Here is a 19,762-nt window from a genome sequence, read left to right as displayed (position 1 = left end):
TTTTGGGGGGGGGGGAGAGCTCTTTTCCTCCCACAGGACACCAGCTTGATATGCAAAAGCTGCCCTGAAATTCTCACTGTCTGGGGGTGGGTGGGGAGCCCTGGCAGTCGGACTTTGCTTTCATGATCTCGGAAGCCTAAAGAGGGCTTCGAGGGGCAGCGCAGGGGGAGCTTAGAGGGGATCAGTGGATCAGACAAGGTTGGCTGCAAGGAGGCTCAGATGATGCTTGGCTAAGCCGGGATCAGCTTGGGGGTGAGGATGGGAGGAACAGGGTTGGCTGCTATTGGCTTAGCTGTGGAAGGAAGATTAGATTGTTGGGGGGGGGAATATGGGTTTGCAGCAGATGGAGGGGGAAGAGACTGCAGTTCTGCAAAAGTAACCAGCCCTTTGCTCAGGGTAGCAGCGGAAGGGAGCAATGCCTGACTTTCAAGCAGATCCCTAAAACTGCCGGATCTCGAGAGAAGTCTTGGAAAACTTCTGGATCCAGTCTTCCAGGACATAGGTCCCTTTTTACACCTAAAGCAAAACATGAATGAAAGACGCAGCATTCTCCTGGTGCAAGCTTTCAGCTGATAATTTCCGAAAGCAGTGGCGTCATGGTGGTGAGGTCCTGGGTGTCGTGGATATGGAGGATCTGCCGGGTATTTTCGACTTTCAGCGTCCTCAGCTCTGTCAGCAACAGGAGAAGTTTGGCGTAGAGGAACCTGGAGAAGTGGAAGGGAGAAGAAGGCAGCCATCAGTCCTGATGTTTGATGCTCTCTATTACACACACCAAATTTCCATTGGCTCCTTGCCTCAGCACCACACATTTAAGTTATGTTGCTTTAAACAGCTCCGGCGTCCCCCCAAATCACCCTGGGGACTGTAACTTGCTAAGGGCGCTGAGAGTTGTCCAGGAGACCCCCTCACAGAGCTACAGTTCCCAGAGGGATTTAACAATATCCATTCCTCTCCCCAGGGAATTCTGGGAATTGTAGCTCTGTGAGGGGAATAGGGGGTCTCCTAACAATTCTCAGCACCCTTAATAAGCCACAGTTCCCAGGATTCATTGGGGGCAGCAAAGGCTGCTTAAGGGATCTTAAAAGATGTAAGGCTGTACGTTTAAAGCAGTATCATACCACTTTAAAACATCATGGCTTCCTCAAAAGAATCCTGGGAAATGTAGTTTGTGCTGAGCAGGGGTGCCGACTTGAATAAAATATGGGGAGGGGCCCAGGTAAGCCCCGCCCTACAAAATCACAGAACGTGATGCACACACACCATTTGAATGGAAACGCCCGCCAACTTTGGGTGGGCGGCCCCTTCAAATGTTTTATGGGGGGGGCAAAGGGACCTCGGCCCCTAGGAGTTGGCTCCTATGGTGCTGAGAGTTGTTCGGGGACCCCTATTCCTCTCGCAGAGCTACAGTTCCCAGAGTCCCCGGAGGAGAGGGATTGATTGGTAAACCACTCTGGGAATTGCAGCACAAACAAACACACAGCACAAACCTCCATTTTGCCCATTGTGAAGCATGATAACTAGGGGCTGGAAAGTTGGGTTTGTGAGAAAGTGGAAAAGCAGGAACTGTTGAGACAGGTCAGAAAATACATAACAGAAATGTTCTGTGGAAAACTGACTACAGCAGAATACCTATGGCCATCCTAAAAAAACAGGGAGTATGGCCAGTTGCATACCGGTTGCATGAAAACAGTTACATTTGCAAAATAAAGAGCCCATCTGGAAGCCCCCCAAGCAACATCGGGAGGGCCACAGCCCCCCCCCTTGTAGAGAGCACACACACACACACATACCCATGCACAAAGCACTTTCCCTGCTCACCTCCCTTCGGGCAGAGCATGTCGCTGGTCAATGTAGTTTTTTAAAGTTAGAGCGATTTTCTCTTGGGTCTGGTCAATCACCTCTCGCTGTGTGACGTCCACGTGGTCTGCAAAGTCGCAGGCTTGGGCAGTGAGAGACAAGGCAGAGGAGAAATGGGGCAAAGGGAGCAGAATTCTCCTCTTGCCCAAAAGGAGCAGTGGCCAACAAAAAAACAACCCACCCACCCAAATGGCTTGCTACTTAGTGCATGCTCAGAGGCACATAGAAAAACGTCCCCCTCTTGAGGAAGATAAACTCTGCATGCACCCAGAGGGCTTGTCTGGAAATGCCAGACTTCTTAAAATAAAGAACGAGGCCGACATACTGTGCTGTGTGATGTGTGTGTGTGTGTATACACACACACATATATGAGCAAATGGCACTTCATCCATGCTTTCTCTGGATCCCTTTTGAGATTCAGTTAATCATGGGAATAATAGATACAGGCCACTCCCCATTTACGAAGGGGTTACGTTACGAGGCACCACATGTTTAACTACCTACCTGCCCACTGACTGTCTCTCCAGAGTGGTGCATGCTCTAGTTATCTCTCGCTTGGACTACTGCAATGCGCTCTACGTGGGGCTACCTTTGAAGGTGACCCGGAAACTACAACTAATCCAGAATGCGGCAGCTAGACTGGTGACTGGGAGCGGCCGCCGAGATCACATAACACCGGTCCTAAAAGACCTACATTGGCTCCCAGTACGTTTCCGAGCACAATTCAAAGTGTTGGTGTTGACCTTTAAAGCCCTAAACGGCCTCGGTCCGGTATACCTGAAGGAGCGTCTCCACCCCCATCGTTCTGCCCGGACACTGAGGTCCAGCTCCGAGGGCCTTCTGGCGGTTCCCTCATTACGAGAAGCCAAGTTACAGGGAACCAGGCAGAGGGCCTTCTCGGTAGTGGCACCCACCCTGTGGAATGCCCTCCCACTAGAGGTCAAAGAGAACAATTACCAGACCTTTAGAAGGCATCTCAAGGCAGCCCTGTTTAGGGAAGCTTTTAATGTTTGATGGATTTCTGTATTTTAGAATTTCTGTTTTTTTTGGAAGCCGCCCAGAGTGGCTGGGGGAACCCGGCCAGATGGGCGGGGTATAAATAATAAATTATTATTATTATTATTATAACTGAAATTACGTATATTGGGAACACCATTGGGATGCTATACAAACACCACCATCACTCCCTCCCAACTTCCTCCCTCAAACTCCCAATTCTCCTCAACGGTCAGTGCAAAGGCTCATGGGATTGCACTTGCAAAGGCTTGTAGGATTGCTAAGCGCCTTTTTTGCCCTTTCTGGGCTCGTTTTTGCCATTTTAAAAGTCACTTCCAGGTTTGGCGCAATGCCCGTGTGGTCACGCACCAATGGGACGTGCATCGACTGGCTGTTGCCTGTATGATGCTGCGATTAACAAAAAAAAATTATTTATAAGCACACTTATAAGGCATTTTTATTCCACCTCTCCTTCCAACAAGCTCAAGGTGGCGTATATGGTTCTATCTCCGTGTTGTCCTCTGAACAACCCTGTGAGGTAGGCCAGGCTGAGAGGCTGCGACTAGGTCACCCGGTGAGCTTCCTGGCTGAGTGGGGATTTGAACCCTGGTCTGCCAGGTCTTAGTCCAATGCTCTAACTGAGCAGGTGTGGGGACCTCCTGCCTTTCAGAAAGGGTGGCGATGGTGCAACGTGTTGCTACTGGGATGCGGACGACTTACCCGGGTAGAACAACACCAGGGCTTGGAGCAGAACGTATTCAGCCTCGTGTAGCCTCAGCTTCTTCAAGCTGATGTGGAACTTCAGCAGTGGCTCCAGGTAGATCTGCTGGAATCCAGCTGGAGGAGAAGACAGGGTGGTTGATAAAGTGGGTCTCTGTCTATTGTGGGCCTGTGGTGCTTACGACATGTACTGTAGTGGAACAAATTGCCCACAGAAGGAACCAATCTTTGGTGGTGAGAGATGTTGGGGTTGGCCTAGGGTGTGGTTGATTATTTGTGGTTGGCTGTGGTGGTCTTTGTTTCGTGTGTGAGTGGGGTGGGTGGGTGTTTTGGATCAGGTTAGCCATATTGAGTGAGTGCTGAGTACTCACTAGAAGGACAGATCCTGAAGCTGAGGCTCCAATACTTTGGCCACCTCATGAGAAGAGAAGACTCCCTGGAAAGGACCCTGATGTTGGGAAAGATGGAGGGCACAAGGAGAAGGGGGCGGCAGAGGACGAGATGGTTGGACAGTGTTCTCGAAGCTACGAACATGAGTCTGACCAAACTGCGGGAGGCAGTGCAAGACAGGAGTGCCTGGCGTGCTCTGGTCCATGGGGTCACGAAGAGTCGGACACAACTAAACAACAACAGCCATACTGATTTGTATGCTGTTGGTGGATTTTTGTCATTGTCTTGTTGGGCTGTGTATGTGATAAAGGGGAGCCATACCGAGGTGAAGCCGTCTTCTTCTATTTGTCCCCATGTCAGTTTCAGCTTACAGTATTGGTTAATTTTTCTAGTAAGGCTGCTTCCCATACTATCTGGTACCATTGGTCCATGCTTACTCCTGACAGGTCTTTCCAGTGTCTGGTTATGGTGTTTCTGGCTGCTGAGAGTAAGTGGGTTATGAGTTCTTTGTGGTGTAAGTGGGCATTATTGTTTTGGAAGATGTTTAGTAAGGCCAATTCTGACAAAAAAAAACCCCACATATATTAAGTAAAATAGAAACATCGTCACCCACCCCCACCCATCTTTCCCCGTCTACCTCTTTCCCCCTTTTCTTCCCAGTGTCTCAACAAAGGAAACTGATTTGTAAAATGTTATGAGAGACATTGCACATATTTTTGTAAATCAAGAAAATCTTTAATAATAATAATAATAATAAAACCAAAACAAGGAAAAAGAAGGAACCAATCTGAGGTCACAGGTCTAGCCCCTCCAGGAGCCTCTGCTGTGCTAAATACTCCCCTCTGACCACAGGAGGGAGCATTCACACAACATAATCCAATTATGGGTCTCTTGCTAGATTGGTTGTATGAACCCCATGAGCAAAATTGGTTCCAGAAGGCGGCCAGGTCAGGACAAGGGGTGAAAGAACCCAGGAAAGAATCCAGCGCCCCCCACAGGGCTCTTTTCCCCACTTAGCATCATTTGCCTCAGAAAACAGGAGCGTATTATTATTATTATTATTATTATTATTATTATTATTATTATTATTATTTCTAGACCGCCCTTCATCAGAGGATCGCAAGGAAGTTTACAATATAAAAACACAAAAATGCATAACATAACGAAAAACAATAGCTCGTGTGAATTCTCCCTGAATTCATGTACCCACACTGCTGCTTCCAGGGTAATTTCTCTAACCCTGCCCAGGAAGCATAATCACGGCAGCCATAAATTGTGCTGCATACATTCTGTTGGTTAGGAATGCTAACAACTGGATTGTACAGACTGAATGCTAAATTTATTATGAAAGTACTAGTGCCTGGAAACAAAAACTGCAAGACAAGACAGCTTTCCTTTGTACAATTAGCAAAGAGGCTAGGAAATTGTTATTTGGAAGTTTTGTGGGAGTTTTAAAAATGCCTAATGGGCTGGGCCAGTCGTGGCCCACAGTGACAGCCACCAACTTGGATGTCCTTGCAAAACAATTGAACATATTCATGGAGGAAGAAGCGATCAATGGCTACTAGCCATAACGACTGTGTCCTGTCTCCACTCTTGGAAGGCGGCATGCCTCAGGATACCAGCTGAGGGGAATCCCAAGTGAGGAGAGCGGTTTTCCAGTCAGGTCTCATTTGTGGGCTTTCATTAGGGATCTGGTTGGCCAGAGAGAGCCTGAGAGAGCCTTAGGACGGTGTCCTGCTCCCAGTCACATGGCAGCTGTGGGACTCTCTAGACTTCCAGAGACTTACTCAGGGCGCCATCTTGGATGGTGTAGCAATGTTGGCCGCATTCCCAAGCTTTGGTCTCCTCATTGAAGACTGTGTTGAACCGGATCTGACAGATCTCCAGGGTGGCGCCTTTGAGGAGTGAGATTTGATCATCGATTGGCAAACTTCTGGTTGGGGGAGGGAGGGGAAAACATGTTAAGTGGTAAGACAGGCTCAAAGTTTCAGAACCAATCCCTAGCCTTGAGGTGGGAAGCTTGTGACCTTGTAGATGTTGTTGAACTACAGTATTACTCAATCACCCTTGACTTAGAGATTGGTTCATTTGTCAATTCTGGTTTCTCTCCATTTCTCATCTTTCCAACATCCTCCACATTTCCACATCGGTATTGCAATTTTATTTTAAAAATAACAATAGTGCCAACTTCTCCTAATATAAACATTTGTATGCAATTTTGCCGCATATACCTAATTTTGCAAAGCGATTTTCCCTAATAGAATGTATTTTTGCCTGTTGCATTCACTATTTTTTTTTTTAATGCTCAATTTATTAAACGTTTAAAGTCAGCCTTTTCACACATGTGACTTGGCCAGAGAACTGTGTTGCAAAACTTGGAGAAGTGCAAATTTCAAAGGCCAGCTGTGTTTTGGTCTGCAGACTGTTTTGGAAAGAATTGTAGAGTTGGAAGGGACCCCGAGGGTCATCTAAGTCCAACCCACTGCCATGCAGGAATCTGAGCTAAAGCATCCAGGACAGATGACCACCCAACCTCTGCTCAAGAACCTCCAAGGAAGGAGAGCCCAACACTTCTTGAGGGAGTCCGTTCCACTGGCAAACAGCTCTTACTGTCAGAAAGTTCTTCCTGATACAGTATTTAGTTGGAATCTCCTTTCTTGTAACTTGGACTGAGCATGTTCACAGAGCGGCTATTTTGCACCTGGTTCTGGTTGCCTTACGCACACACACACTCTTTCGGCATTCATCACCTGTGAGTCATCAGCAGGCAATACGGGACAGAGGTCACCTCTGGGTGACTGGTTTATTGAGCACCCACCTTGATCTGTTTGCACAACCTTTGTGGAGAGTTCAGACAACATTGCGTCAAGCAATTGCCTCCCCACACTTCCCAGCATGTTTCCGCAATGCTTTTTCTTATCGCAAAAAAGGGGAGGGTTTGGGGGCGGGGGAGGAAGCAGGTCTGATGCACGGGAGAGGCTTTAATCATATGACCTAAATATGTCCGTATGTGATTGAATCTCCTGCACGAAAATAGCAACAGTCTGGAAGCTTCCTTAATTTAGATCAGAGTTCCCCATTAGTAGTCACATGTTGACTTCTGGAGGATGCAGGAGGGTGAATACAGACCCTTTTCTTCACAGTGAGGCACTCACCTAAAAGACGGTATGGCCTTGGCAAACTGGATCACTTGCTGGATCATGAAGGTGCTGATGTCGGCAAAGAGCGGCAAGAGGTTGAACACATCGGGGAGGACCTCTTCCGGGAAGCTCTCCATGTGGTCTTGAGGACTGTAGGGGCACATGGGGGGGACAGACGCATCCTGGGGGCTCTGAGATCTCTGGCTGTGGATGGAGAGACGCACCGCTGGCTGGAGGGGAGATGCTGGTTAAGTGGGGCTCACAATAAATCTCCTTTCGTTGAACCCCAAGACCATCTCAGCCTCCTTTCTTTCTCCCACCAACTTCTGATCCTAAGCATCTAGTCCTCATGAGAAATGCATGGAAATTGGTCAAGCCGGCCTGTAAGGCAGCCATTCGCCTGATCAATCGCAGCGAGTTAAGGATCGTCATTGGTATATTTGTTTATTTATTTAATGCCACCCATCTGACTGGGTTGCCCCCCACCGCTCTGGGCGGCTTCCAACAATTATGAAACCACAGTAAAAGATCAAAACTTCCCTATACAGGGCTGCCTTCAGATGTCTTCTAAAAGTTGTGTAGTTCCAGGGGCGTAGCCAGGATCAAAACTAGGGGGGGGGGGGAAGCCATGGTCGTTCAGGGGTGGGGCCAAGGCACGGGAGGGGAGGGGCCACGAAGTGGGAATGTGGGCGGGGCTACAGGGCCAGCGCGCCTGATGACATCGTGGTGGTGGCGGCGGCGGCCACCTTGTGCTTCTGGGGCTGGCAGCGTTGGCGGCTACCCTGCTTGGCTGGAGAGGACGGGAGGGTCGAGCAGGCGAGAGGGGGTGGCAGGGTGGGCGAGGCAAGGCACGGCCGCAGCCACGACGGCTCCGAGGCGTTGCTGCATATCAGCATAATATTTCAACCATGGTTCAAGCCCCACCTTAGGAAAAAATTCCTGCATTGCAGGGGGTTGGACTAGATGACCCTTGTGGTCCCTTCCGACTACAATTCTATGATTCTATTGATATATTACCATAGAATATGCATCATTCTGCTTTCTTGAATTGTCCTACTCCTAGGCATAGCAGCCAACTCCTAGAGGCCTAGGTGCCTCCCCCCCCCAATTACTGGTAAATACCGTACAGTATTTGAAAGAGTCATCCCCCCATGTTGATGGGCTTTCTATGTGGGGCTTATCTGCCCCCCCCCCGTATTTTATTAAGGATGGAAGAGGGAGGGAAGGAAGGAAGAAATAGAGAGAGGGATAACTCATATTTGTGGGTGCCTCTGGGTGACGCTGTGATGCTGGAACTCTGCATGTACAGAAGCCTTGTAAGCAGCTTTCTCTCTGCTTGATTTACAGCAGGCACGTCCAACAGGTAGATTGTGATCTACCAGTAGATCACTGGATGTCTGTGGTAGATCACTGGTAGGTCACTGGCATCCCTAAAAAAAAGCTCACTCAAAATTTTCCTCCTCCCTAAAAAAAGTTGAACTATGACCTGAAGCCCTAAACAAAAAATGGGCCTCCCTCCCTCCTAAAAGAAGCTCAACAAGTTTGACCTAAACCCCCCAAAACAGGGCTTCCCTTCCTTAAAAAAACTCAACAGCTTTGACCTGAACCCCCCAAAAGGGGGTAGATCACCCCCAGTTTTAAACTCTGTGAGTAGATCAGAGTCTCTTGGGAGGTGGCTACCCCTGATTTACAGTATACAGATGCAGGAGGAGGGGCAGACAGGAACACCACTGCTTTTTATAAACATCACTGTGTCTGTCAAAGCTACAGCCCCCCCTTTCTTATTCACTTCCTTTTAGCCTTGCAGAGCCACCTTAGTCAAATTGAATCCTCTGAGTCTGCACCCTCATTAAATCGCCAATAGAACTTAACCAGAGATAATGTTATTGAGTATGGTGCCAGATAATTTCCCTAACGATAGGAAAAATATATTATTATATGCATGCGCTGCAGCTCGCCTCCTTATAGCAAAGAACTGGAAAGTAGAGAAAGTACCAACAATTGGTGAATGGCAAGTAAAATTAGTGGAATTTATGAACTTGGCAAAGATGACAGCAGCAATTAGAGATATCCCGATACAGAAAAGTAAAGCAGAATGGAAATATGTTGAAGAGTATTTAAAAAAAGAAAAGATAAATACAAGTTTGGTGATATGCTTTGAGTAAAATACATATAGGATGAATAACAAATGGATAATAAATGGAGGAAATGTCAATTTGGTAGATAATGTGGGGACAGAGATAAAGCAGGATAAGGAAGAACTGACAAAGGGAAGCGATGTTCAAACAATAGGAAATGCTTCCCCCCCCTTTTTTTTAATCTGTACTATATTTCTATGTTTATGTATGTGTTGTTTTTTACCTGGTATGTATATGTACATGTGTATGCATACATATTACATATGCATGGGAGTATATATATATGCTATATTCTTTTTTTTTCTTTCTCTTTTTTTTCCTTCTTTTTTTTTCCTCTCCTCTCTTTTTTTCTTCTTCTACCTTTCTCCTATCTCATTGATTTATGTTTTACGATTTTGTTATGTAACTTTGATATATAATTTATGATTTATGGTTTATGTTTTATGATCTCGTTTGTAACTATAAAATACGAAATAAAGGTATTTAATTTTTTTTAAAAAAATCGCCAATAGAACTCTTAATGCTCCTGAATGCTCATTAACAACTCCCACTTAAGAACAATAGGGTGAAATGGTCAGCTATCGAATCTTGCCTGGGGATATATGCTCCATTGTCTTAACTGCTTAACTACTGGTAGCCACTTTGCTTTATTTATTTGATGTGTTTTTGTTACAGCTGTGTCCCCTCCCCCCCCAGCAAGCGGAGACTTAGCTGCTCTTGCTAAAGCAAAGCCCTTTCCACTTCAGTTTTTGGAGGGGAAAAGTGCTGGTTATGGTCTGTAAAATACATTAATTTTTTGCTTCTAGGGGGGGCAGCTGCCCCCTCCTGCCCCCCCTGCCTACGCCCATGTGTAGTTCTTTATCTCCTCGACATCTGATGGGAGGGCGTTCCACAGGGCGGGCGCCACTACTGAGAAGGCCCTCTCATAGCTGCCAAGTTATCCCTTTTTTTAAGGGAAATTCCCTTATGCTGAATAGGCTTCCTTGTGAGAAAAGGGAAAACTTGGCAGCTATGGGCCCTCTGCCTGGCTCCCTGTACACTTCTCATGGTGAGGGAACCACCAGAAGGCCCTTGGAGCTGGACCTCAGTGTCTGGGCTGAGCGATGGGGGTGGAGATGCTCCTTCAGATATACTGGGCTGTTTTAAGGCTTTAAAAGTCAGCACCTACACTTTGAATTGTCCTCAGAAGCATACTAGGAGCCAATGTAGATATTTTAGGACCGGTGTGATATTTTCTTTCCAGCAACACCTGCAAAACATTGTGTAGGTCTCTCCTGGTACATGAATCAATTCAGGGATGAGGGACCCCTTTCTAAGGAATGCTGAGCTCCAATTCCCATCACCCCTGACCATTGGCCAGACTGGCTGCTGGGAGCTGGAGTCCAACAACAGCACCTGGGGAGGGGGCACAGGGTGTTCCTCCCCCCTCATTCCTGAAACAAACCGTCTGGAACTCCTGCAAAGCTCACCTGGTAGTGGTTGAACTGAGAGAAGCTGGAGTCAAAGGTTTTCTTGTGGGCTTCGGTGAGGATTTCAATCAACTGTTCCTGCTCCGCTGTGAGGCCGGTTTCCTCAGGTGGCTCAATTGAGGCTGGACTCTGTTCTTGGTGCTTCTTCTGCCGCCTCAGCGCACGCCGCACATGCAAAGCTTCCTCTGACATTATCACTGTGTCAGAAACGAAAAAGACACCAATAAGAATCAGAACAAGAACTCAGGCCATCATTACCATTCAATAATAAGAATAATCCCTATTAACAAACCAACAGTGGACATAAAAAGCGAAAATGCATACAATTTATGTGACAAACTTAATGTTTAAATAGTCTTCGCAAACTGAAAGTTTTTCAATATAATTTCTCAATTCAATAGTATCTAATTGAATTGTACAGGTTCCAGTTCCATAAGGAGTCTTTTGACGTGAAATATCAACACAGTATTCGATATTTCATGTCAAAAGACTCCTTATGGAACTGGAACCTGTACAATGCAATTAGATACTATTGAATTGAGAAATTATATTGAAAAACTTTCAGTTTGCGAAGACTATTTAAAGCAGGCATCCCCAAATTGCGGCCCTCCAGATGTTTAGGCCTACAACTCCCATGATCCCTAGCTAACAGGACCAGTGGTCAGGGATGATGGGAATTGTAGTCCAAAACCTCTGGAGGGCCGAAGTTTGGGGATGCCTGAAACATTAAGTTTGTCACATAAATTGTATGTATTTTCGCTTTTTATGTTCACTGTTGGTTTGTTAATAGGGATTCTTATTATTGAACGGTAATGGTGGCCTGAGTCCTTGTTCTGATTCTTATTTGTGTGTATATTAACAAGAACTCCAATTTTGTAATAGAAATGATAAGGAAGCAGTGCTCAAAGGAGAAGCTTGTGCAGATCCAAGCTGAGTGCGGACGGGGGGGGGGGGCAGGGAACTACCAGGGACCTGATAAACCAAACTCCCCACCACTAAGGGTGGGTATAGGGGTGAGGGAGGGATTAGATTCACGTCTCCTCTGAAGCCAAATCTTTCCAATCTACACTTTCCGAACGGACCATAACACAGCCATCCTCCGAAATTCACATTTCCCTGATTTTTACTATTTTACTGAATTTTACTATGCAGGTTGTCAACCAAAAAAACCCCCAGATCTATTAGGTGAAAGGAGGCACGAACATATTGGTGAAAACGGCACACGCACAAAAGCATTATATTAGGGGGAATTGCTCGCAAAGATGTGCATGTTAATCAAAACTCCATATAAATACGTGCTCGTTGGGAGACATTTGCACTAAAAGGCTGGTGAATATTCATGAGGATTTAAACAAACCCCACAAATTGCTGCAAAATGCGGCAAACTGAATTTAAAACGGGAAAGATGAGAAAACAGAGAGAATCGGGATGAACTGGTCCTTCCATCCCTGAGAGAGCGGGATGCATTTAGTTCCTCTCAGCTTCTCATTTTTCCCAGTCTCAAGGACAGTTCTCCACATTTCCACAGCAGTGTGTGGATTTTTGTCAAGTCCTCAGGAAAATTCACCAGCATTTTAGCGCAAATTTCTCCTAACAGACACATGTTTATATGGATTTTTGCCCTATATACTTTTTTTTTTCAAAGTTCCCTAGTAAAATGCATTCCTATACACACTTTGGGGACTACTCTAATGGCTTCCTGTGATTAAGTGTGTAGTCTGGGAGCATCCCAAGGGCCAGACAGAGAGCCCTGGAGGGCCACAATTTGCCCCTGGCCGGTGGTTCCCTACCTCAGCTCCTAACTGTGGCACCATGCCAACTCTTAATATTAATAATAATGGAGAGTGTGTAATAACACACATTCCATGGCTAAGTTGTGGCTCTTGAAACCAGGTTCTAACCCCCATGGGCTTCGCCACTGTCCAAATTAAGCCCTGTTGCATCATCTTGGTGGGTCAGCTGCCTGTGGCAGGCAGGGCACAACACTGTCAGAAAGGTTTTGCCACTGCATCGGCCTCTTTGCAACGCTGCTTTCTTTCTTTCTTTCTTTCTTCCTTCCCCCACTGTCGGTGTCCAGCTGAACTTGCTTAAGATTCTGCAGAGAGAAACCCCAATTGATTTGCAACACTTCCCCCCCCCCTTTCTCGATTCACTTTACAGGGTTGCCTCTTGCTAGAAGCTCCTTAATGGAATTCTGCAGAGAGGGTCAGGTGCGATTCGAAGCTGTTTGCGGGCAGATCGAGGCGGTATTTCTTTTCTTTTCTTAAAACACACACGCACAACAACAACAACACGGCTACATCACAGTCCGACTGCAGCACGGAACAGCCTCTTGTGTAAGGAGACTGCAATGCATCACCTTCTGACAGTCTCTCAAACAGCGCTGATGCTCCGCTCTCGCCTTCCTCTCTCCACAAAGCCCTGGGGTGTGCAGCAGGATTCATCCTGGACCAGATTACTGTCTGCCCACACACCTACCTCACCCCACCCCACTGCCCCCATCAGATTAATCTGTGCTCAGGCAGAGGCCCGGTTTGTTTGTTTTATTGGTTTGGCTCTGCTGCCAGCCTGCTCTGAGAGGGAGATCTTTTTTCCCCCTTTTAAGTGTCTGGCTTCTGCAGCTGGAGGAGGGAGATGACTCTATTCTTGCTCCTCTCTGGCAGTTTCTTTTAATGAAATCTGACCCTTTGGGCCAGTCGATGCAGAGGAAAAGCTGGCTGGGCGGCCTCAAATCCACCCAGCTTTCCAGCGCAGTGTATAGTTCCCTGGAGAGAGGATGCGGCTTTGCTAACAGCCTCCTCCTCCTCCTCCCTCCTCCCTCTCCGCACAACCCTACAGCTGCTTCCAATCCTTCTTCTTTTCTGAGGATGGCTTTGCAGAAGCAAAGAAGCTGAAGGCTTCTTCTGCTCAGGATAACACCGAAAGATCCTTTGAGAGTGCTCATCTTGTGCTGTTTACGTGTGTGTGTGTGTGTGTGTGTGTGTGTGTGTGTGTGTCTGAATGTTGTTGCTATCATTAAAGGTAAAGGGACCCCTGACAGTTAGGTCCAGTCGCGGATGACTCTGGGGTTGCGGTGCTCATCTCACTTTATTGGCCGAGGGAGCTGGCGTACAGTTTCCAGGTCATGACTAAGCTGCTTCTGGCGAACCAGAGCAGTGTGCGGAAACGCCGTTTACCTTCCCCGGGCCGGAGCGGTCCCTATTTATCTACTTGCACTTTGACGTACTTTCGAACTGCTAGGTGGGCAGGAGCTGGGACCGAGCAACGGGAGCTCACCCCGTCGCAGGGATTCGAAGTGTCAACCTTCTGATCGGCAAGCCCTAGCCTCTGCGGTTTAACCCACAGCGCCACCCGCGTCCCTGCTATCATTATAGAGCTGGGGAAAGTTTCCCAAAAGGACCACCAAAATAATCAACAAGGGGCCGGAGTAACTCCTGTGTGGCGAAACATTACAACATTTGGGGACTTTTTAGTTTCAAGAAAAGGCAAGGAAGAGCAGGCATGACATGGGGCATGTGAAACGACGCCTGGTGGGATGGGGGGAATGGATAGAGAGGTCTCTCTCATAATATTTAAACTCAGGGACAACCTATGAAGCCCGAATGTTGGAAGATTGGGGACAGGAAAAGAAAGTACGGTGGAACCTTGGTTCTCGAATGGCTTAGTTAATAAATAAATCGGCTCCCGGACGCTGAAAACCCGGAAGTAAGTGTTCTGGTTTTCTAATGATTTTCAGAAGCCGAACATCTGACGCGGCTTCCGCTTGAGTGCAGGAAGTTCCTGCGACCAATCGGAAGTCGCACATTGGTTTTTGAACGTTTCGGAAGTCTAACGGACCTCCGGAACGGATTGCGTTCGAGAACCAATGTAGCACTGTAGTCCTTTGCATAGTGCAGAGCCAAACTGTGGCAGCTGCTCCCACAAGAGGAAGCGACGGCCACTAGGTTGGACAGCTTTAAAAGAGGATTGGACAAATTCACAGAGGACAAGGCTACCAATGTGACCAGCCCCGACGGTTATATTTTACGTCCACTGTCAGAGGCATTATGCCTCTGATTACCAGCTGCTGGGAATCTGATCTAGCAGGCGTCTCTTTATACTATTATTTATTAAGTTATGAACCGCCTTTTACAAGGCGATTTGCAAACGTGCCATTAAAAAAAGCTGGAAACAGCTTTAAAAGCAGAACATTGACAACAGCAACTAAGGATGAGTTTAAAAACTATACAAAATGAACCCCTAAGGCTGGAAAAAGCCTATCAAAACAAACATGCATTCAGCTGTTTCCTGAATGTGCAGGTAGTGTCTGCCTGTCATATCTCTATATGGCAGGCTTCCTCAACCTCGGCCCTCCAGATGTTTTGAGACTACAATTCCCAGCATCCCTGACCACTGGTCCTGCTAGCTAGGGATCATGGGAGTTGTAGGCAAGAAACATCTGGAGGGCCGAGGTTGAGGAAACCTGCTATATGGGATAGTGTCCCACAAATGGGGGCAGCCCTGCTTGGAGCAGACACCTGATATTTTTGGGAGACTTCAAAGAGAAACTCTCCTGCAGAACGCAGGGACCTTTAAGGAGAACCTCTCTTGTCAAATGCAGTTAAGTGGAAGACAAAAGGACCAGGCCGAAAGAATTGGGGGGTGGGGAAAGAGAGAGAGGCTTCCTGGGTCATATAGTAATAGGAACTAAAAGGAACTCCACAAGCCAGGGCATGAGGGCAGAAGCCATAGTCTGTTTCTTCCCCCCAACCCCTTCCAGGTCTAGTATGACTTTTGTGTTTGACCAGACAGCTTCGTTAATGCTAATAGCTATTGATAGGCAAATATATGGAGGATGGGTATCACAAATGGGATCTGGTAGGAAGATTCAAATCCACCACAGCTGAACTTGTTTAGGCCATAGGATGTAAGTAGGGTTGGGTGAATGTGTCAATTTCAGTTTCTCTCAGTTTCTTGTCTTTACAATCTTAAGTTCAGTTCCCCAGAGTTCCACATGATTTTGAAATAATAATAATAACAATAATAATAATAATAATTACTCAGAACCCTCCGTCTCCCAGAACCCGGCGAGCCTTAAAAGTAGGAAAGCAAAAAGCTCGAAGACACTTAGCGGCAGCCATAGAAATGACGAATGAGGAAGTGGGAGAGACTGGGTAGGGTGGAGATTCACTCGAGACAACACCATTATCCAAGAGGCATTATCCAAGCAAGGAAGAACACTGGCCAAGCACACTTACTGTCTTTCCTCATGCCCACGACGAGGCATTTCTGGTAGCGACATGCCTGGCACTGCCGCCTCTTGGCCTTGGTGATGGTGCAGCTGCGGGTGAAGGGGCAGGTGAACTGGATGCCCTTGATGACGGTCCGCCTGGAAGACAAGGGGGCGGGAACGGGAATTGCCTCACAGTCGCAGCCTGGCATTTCTCTGACTTCTGCAGCCACCTAATGTGTATAAAAATACATAGACTAAGTGTGCCTATAAATGCCACACGTTAGTGACGACGGCACACAAAAAGTCTCTCTAATGGGGGGGACGCAAAAAGTCTCTCTAATGTCTCTCTAATGTGGGGACGTGGGTGGCGCTGTGGGTTAAACCACAGAGCCTAGGGCTTGCCAATCAGGTCAGCGGTTCGAATCCCCGCGACGGGGTGAGCTCCCGTTGCTCGGTCCCAGCTCCTGCCCACACATAGCATTTCAAAAGCCCCTCAAAGTGCAAGTAGATAAATAGTTACCGCTCCAGCAGGAAGGTAAACAGTGTTTCCATGCGCTGCTCTGGTTTGCCAGAAGCGGCTTAGTCATGCTGGCCACATGACCCAGAAGCAGTACACCGGCTCCCTCGGCCAGTAAAGCAAGATGAGTGCTGCAACCCCAGAGTCGTCCGCAACTGGACCTAATGGTCAGGGGTCCCTTTACCTTTACCTTTTAATGTCTCTCTAAGCATACTAACTTCAATCGTGAGAAAGGCGGGGGGAATCCAAACATTGAGTCTTTGCATGCTGGGAAGATGCCCCCTGGATCATTTTCAGAAATAGGCTTACAGAAGTGTGTGTGGGGGGAGTAGAAATAGAGACGGGGAACTGTACCGAAAGAAACCCTTGCAGCCTTCGCAGGTCATGACGTGGAAATGGTAGCCTGTGGCCCGGTCCCCGCACACGGCGCAAGTTTTCTCCTCCCTGTCAAGGTCTGTGTCGCTGCGACTGGAGGCCGTGGGGGCTGGGCTGCCTCCGCTGCAGCTGCTCTCGCCGTCGGAGGGGCACTGCGCGGCGACCCCACGCACCGTTGCCATGTGAGCTGCGGTCCTGGCGATGGTGTGAAGGGAGGAAAATCGGTAACAGGCAGGCCCACCGGCCTATGACACATCAGTGCCTGAGGCTGAAATTCCAAACAACCCTATGCCCACATTTCACTAAGGTTTCAGAGGGTTTGCCCTGGGCATAGCGCCCTCTACTGAAGCCCACCTTCTGTCGATGGGTCTGCCAACCATTTTAATTTCCCACAATGCCCTGTGGGACATTAAAATGGTGGCTAGACTAGACCATCCAGACAGTTCTGCTCAGAGTGCCATGCAGAGGTTTGGTTTTTTTAAAAAAGGTGGGCTCAGAACAGGCACGGGTGGTCAATCTGACGTCCCATTCCATAATGATAATCTTGCTATTTATACCCCACACATCTTACTGGGTTGCCCCAGCCACTCTGGGCAGCTTCCAACCTATAATAAAACATTAAACATTATAAAAATAAAAATAAACCTTCCCTATGCAGGATTGCCTTCAGATGGCTCGGGGTGGGTCGGATAACTCCATACCCTCCAACATTTCTGTAGTGAAAATAGAGACATCCCAAGGAAAAGTGGGACATTCTGGGATCAAATCAGAAACTGGGATGGCTTCTCCAAATCAGGGACGTCCCTGGAAAATAGGGACACTAAGGGGGTTTTCCCTAGTTGATGCCGGTTGCTGAGGCTGGCCTGGCATGCAATCCAGCTGCCCCTGGTTTTTGGCCGGATGTGGCCAACTCTGAATTCTTGAATGCCCCTCTTTATTCGTCAAACACGGCTCTGCAGTGTTCAGGCTCCATAAGAGACCTGGCATCGTCCTAAATTTGTCAATTTGGCCATATCTACACCATACATTTAAAGCACTACCACTCCACTTCTAAAATCCATGTTCTGTGACTTAATCCCAAAGAATCCTAGGAACTGTAGTTTGTTAAGGGTGCTCTCCTACTTCAAAGCAAGAAAAGGGGCATTACCGGAGTTCAAGGAGACATGGCAGCCAGGCGAAAACACTATGGAGGGTGTGGAGCAGGGCAGGTGAGGGGTGTGGCCTCAGGAAGAGGAGGCGTGGCCTGGGGGTTGTTCCGAGGCTCAGGGAGCTTGGCAGGGGGCATATAAGCCTCTCAGGCCTGTAAGCGGCGGCCCAAAAAGTGGGAATCGAGTGACACCTCTTTGGGGCAGCTGGGGGGTGGGGTGGCTGCCCCAAGTGCCTCATAAATCTGAATTAAGGCACCTTGAGTTTACCACCTGTGCGAATGTCACATCCAGCTCCTTCGAAGCGCCTGCGCCTTTGGGTGTAGATAAAAGGGCAGCCGTTACGCAACCTGGAAAGGAAAAAGAACGGGGGGGGGGAGAGAGAGAGAGAGAGAGAGAGAAGGAAAGGAAAGGTCAAGAGAAGAAAGCAACTCTCTCCTGAGTGTCTGGCTCAGCTGGAGGAGAAAAAACAAAGAGCTGCAAAGAAGAAAGCAATAAAAAGACAAACCCCATTTGCAGTCCTGGTTCATTCTGCCCATTCTTCCCCAAACAGACGGCCTTCCTTCCCTACTTTTGGTATATACCTTTTGTGTACAGTACTGAGAAAGGGGGGCTTTGGAGAGAAGCAGCTTTTCTGATCTCTGACCTTTCCTAGGTCCCCCCCTGTCCTGCTCTTCTTCCTCACCATGCCTTCCCCCACTCTTCCAAGGCCACCCCACTCCCCCCCCCCCCAAAATCCACCCCATAAAGTTGGGCTTACCAGTTGAGTTTCCAGCAGCGTGTGTGTGTGTGTGTGTGAGTGGGTGCAAACGGGGTGGGGCAGCTGGGAGGGTTGATGGTGACGGTCTCCCCACAGGGCTGTCACTCGCTGCCGGACTTCTTGTTTGCCTCCCCACTGCCGGTTGTGTCTCTGGGGGGAGAGAGAGAGAGAAAAGGATCTGGATTCTGATAAGGCTACGTGAAATTTGTACTTTGGCCTCGAGGGCATGAAGGATTTGGCAGGCACAGCTGGCGTCCTCAGGGCGGAGGCAAGAAAAGCCGAGGGGGGGGCACAAGGTGAGGTGAGGGAGGTTAGGAGCCAGTACGGAAAGTGGGGGAGCAAAAATGAGGGCTGGGTGGAATCATAAAAGGGGTCGGTGGGTGGGTGCTGGTGCTGCAAACAGTACAGGGTCCTGGCACGGCTGGCTCCACTCCTGTCTTGCTTTTGTAGCTGCATCTGTTGGAGTTCAGCCTGTCACGCAGCTGCTACACAAGTACTGGAGCCCTGCCTGATGTGCAGTGGTGGCAACGGGGGGGGGGGACTAGCGTGAGTGGGAAGAGAAGGGGCAAAGTTTATCTCTAGTAGGGTGAGTTGTGTCCCACATGTTAAACTCTGTGAAAGGAAAAAAATATCAATTTATGTTACGCTGACAGGAGCTCAGCAGTGGGGGAAGGAGTTGGGGGTGAGCTTCTTGTTGGGGGGTGCTTGCCTCCTCCTCCCCTGGCACCACCCACATTGATAGTAAGGTAAGAAAAATGGGGGGGGGAGTATACCTGTCCTTAAGTGTGTGTAACAAAATAAAAAAATTCCTTCAGTAGCACCTTAAAGACCAACTAAGTTTTTATTTTGGTATGAGCTTTCGTGTGCATGCACACTTCGTCAGATACACTGAAACAGAATCCACCAGGCCCTTATGTATATTCAGAGGGTGGGGGTGCGGGTGATGGGAATGGGTGATGGGCTGATAGGAGTGGTAAACCTGTTGATGACTGTTAACGACTGTTAATGACTGCAATTGGTCTTGCGGGGGGGAGCAAGGG

At 48.1% G+C, this 19,762-nt stretch overlaps 1 protein-coding gene across 4 annotated transcripts; it reads right to left on the bottom strand.

Annotated features, from left to right (window-relative positions):
• Nucleotides 1-8: 8 nt before the first annotated feature.
• NR1I3 (nuclear receptor subfamily 1 group I member 3) lies at nucleotides 9-18,899 on the bottom strand. Of its 4 annotated transcripts, none has more exons than XM_035098288.2 (10): nucleotides 18,723-18,899; nucleotides 18,222-18,312; nucleotides 16,797-17,012; nucleotides 15,951-16,081; nucleotides 10,714-10,910; nucleotides 7,122-7,336; nucleotides 5,754-5,899; nucleotides 3,574-3,690; nucleotides 1,819-1,939; nucleotides 9-704 (listed from the first exon to the last, which is right to left on the bottom strand). In XM_035098288.2, the coding sequence occupies exons 3-10, from the start codon at nucleotides 16,997-16,999 to the stop codon at nucleotides 566-568; spliced, it is 1,269 nt and encodes a 422-aa protein (XP_034954179.1). In that variant the 5' UTR covers nucleotides 17,000-17,012; nucleotides 18,222-18,312; nucleotides 18,723-18,899; the 3' UTR covers nucleotides 9-565. The 4 variants fall into 4 exon arrangements, with proteins under 4 accessions (XP_034954179.1, XP_034954182.1, XP_034954180.1 ...); XM_035098291.2 differs by having other exon boundaries at nucleotides 1,819-1,924; XM_035098289.2 differs by having other exon boundaries at nucleotides 18,236-18,312.
• Nucleotides 18,900-19,762: the final 863 nt, after the last annotated feature.

The sequence above is a fragment of the Zootoca vivipara genome, chromosome 17, assembly GCF_963506605.1.
Source record: "Zootoca vivipara chromosome 17, rZooViv1.1, whole genome shotgun sequence".
NCBI classification, from domain to species: domain Eukaryota; kingdom Metazoa; phylum Chordata; class Lepidosauria; order Squamata; family Lacertidae; genus Zootoca; species Zootoca vivipara.
This window is presented reverse-complemented; position numbering and strand designations above follow the sequence as displayed.

What these genes read in the sequence shown, in the direction of transcription:
- NR1I3 (XM_035098288.2), bottom strand. Translation starts at nt 16,999, where the DNA reads ATGGCAACGGTGCGTGGGGTCGCCGCGCAGTGCCCCTCCGACGGCGAG. An exon ending in CGTGGGCATGAGGAAAGACA is followed by an intron (nt 10,911 to 15,950) that starts GTAAGTGTGCTT and finishes TTTCTGACACAG; the next exon opens with TGATAATGTCAGAGGAAGCT. An exon ending in CATGCTCTGCCCGAAGGGAG is followed by an intron (nt 705 to 1,818) that starts GTGAGCAGGGAA and finishes CCACTTCTCCAG; the next exon opens with GTTCCTCTACGCCAAACTTC.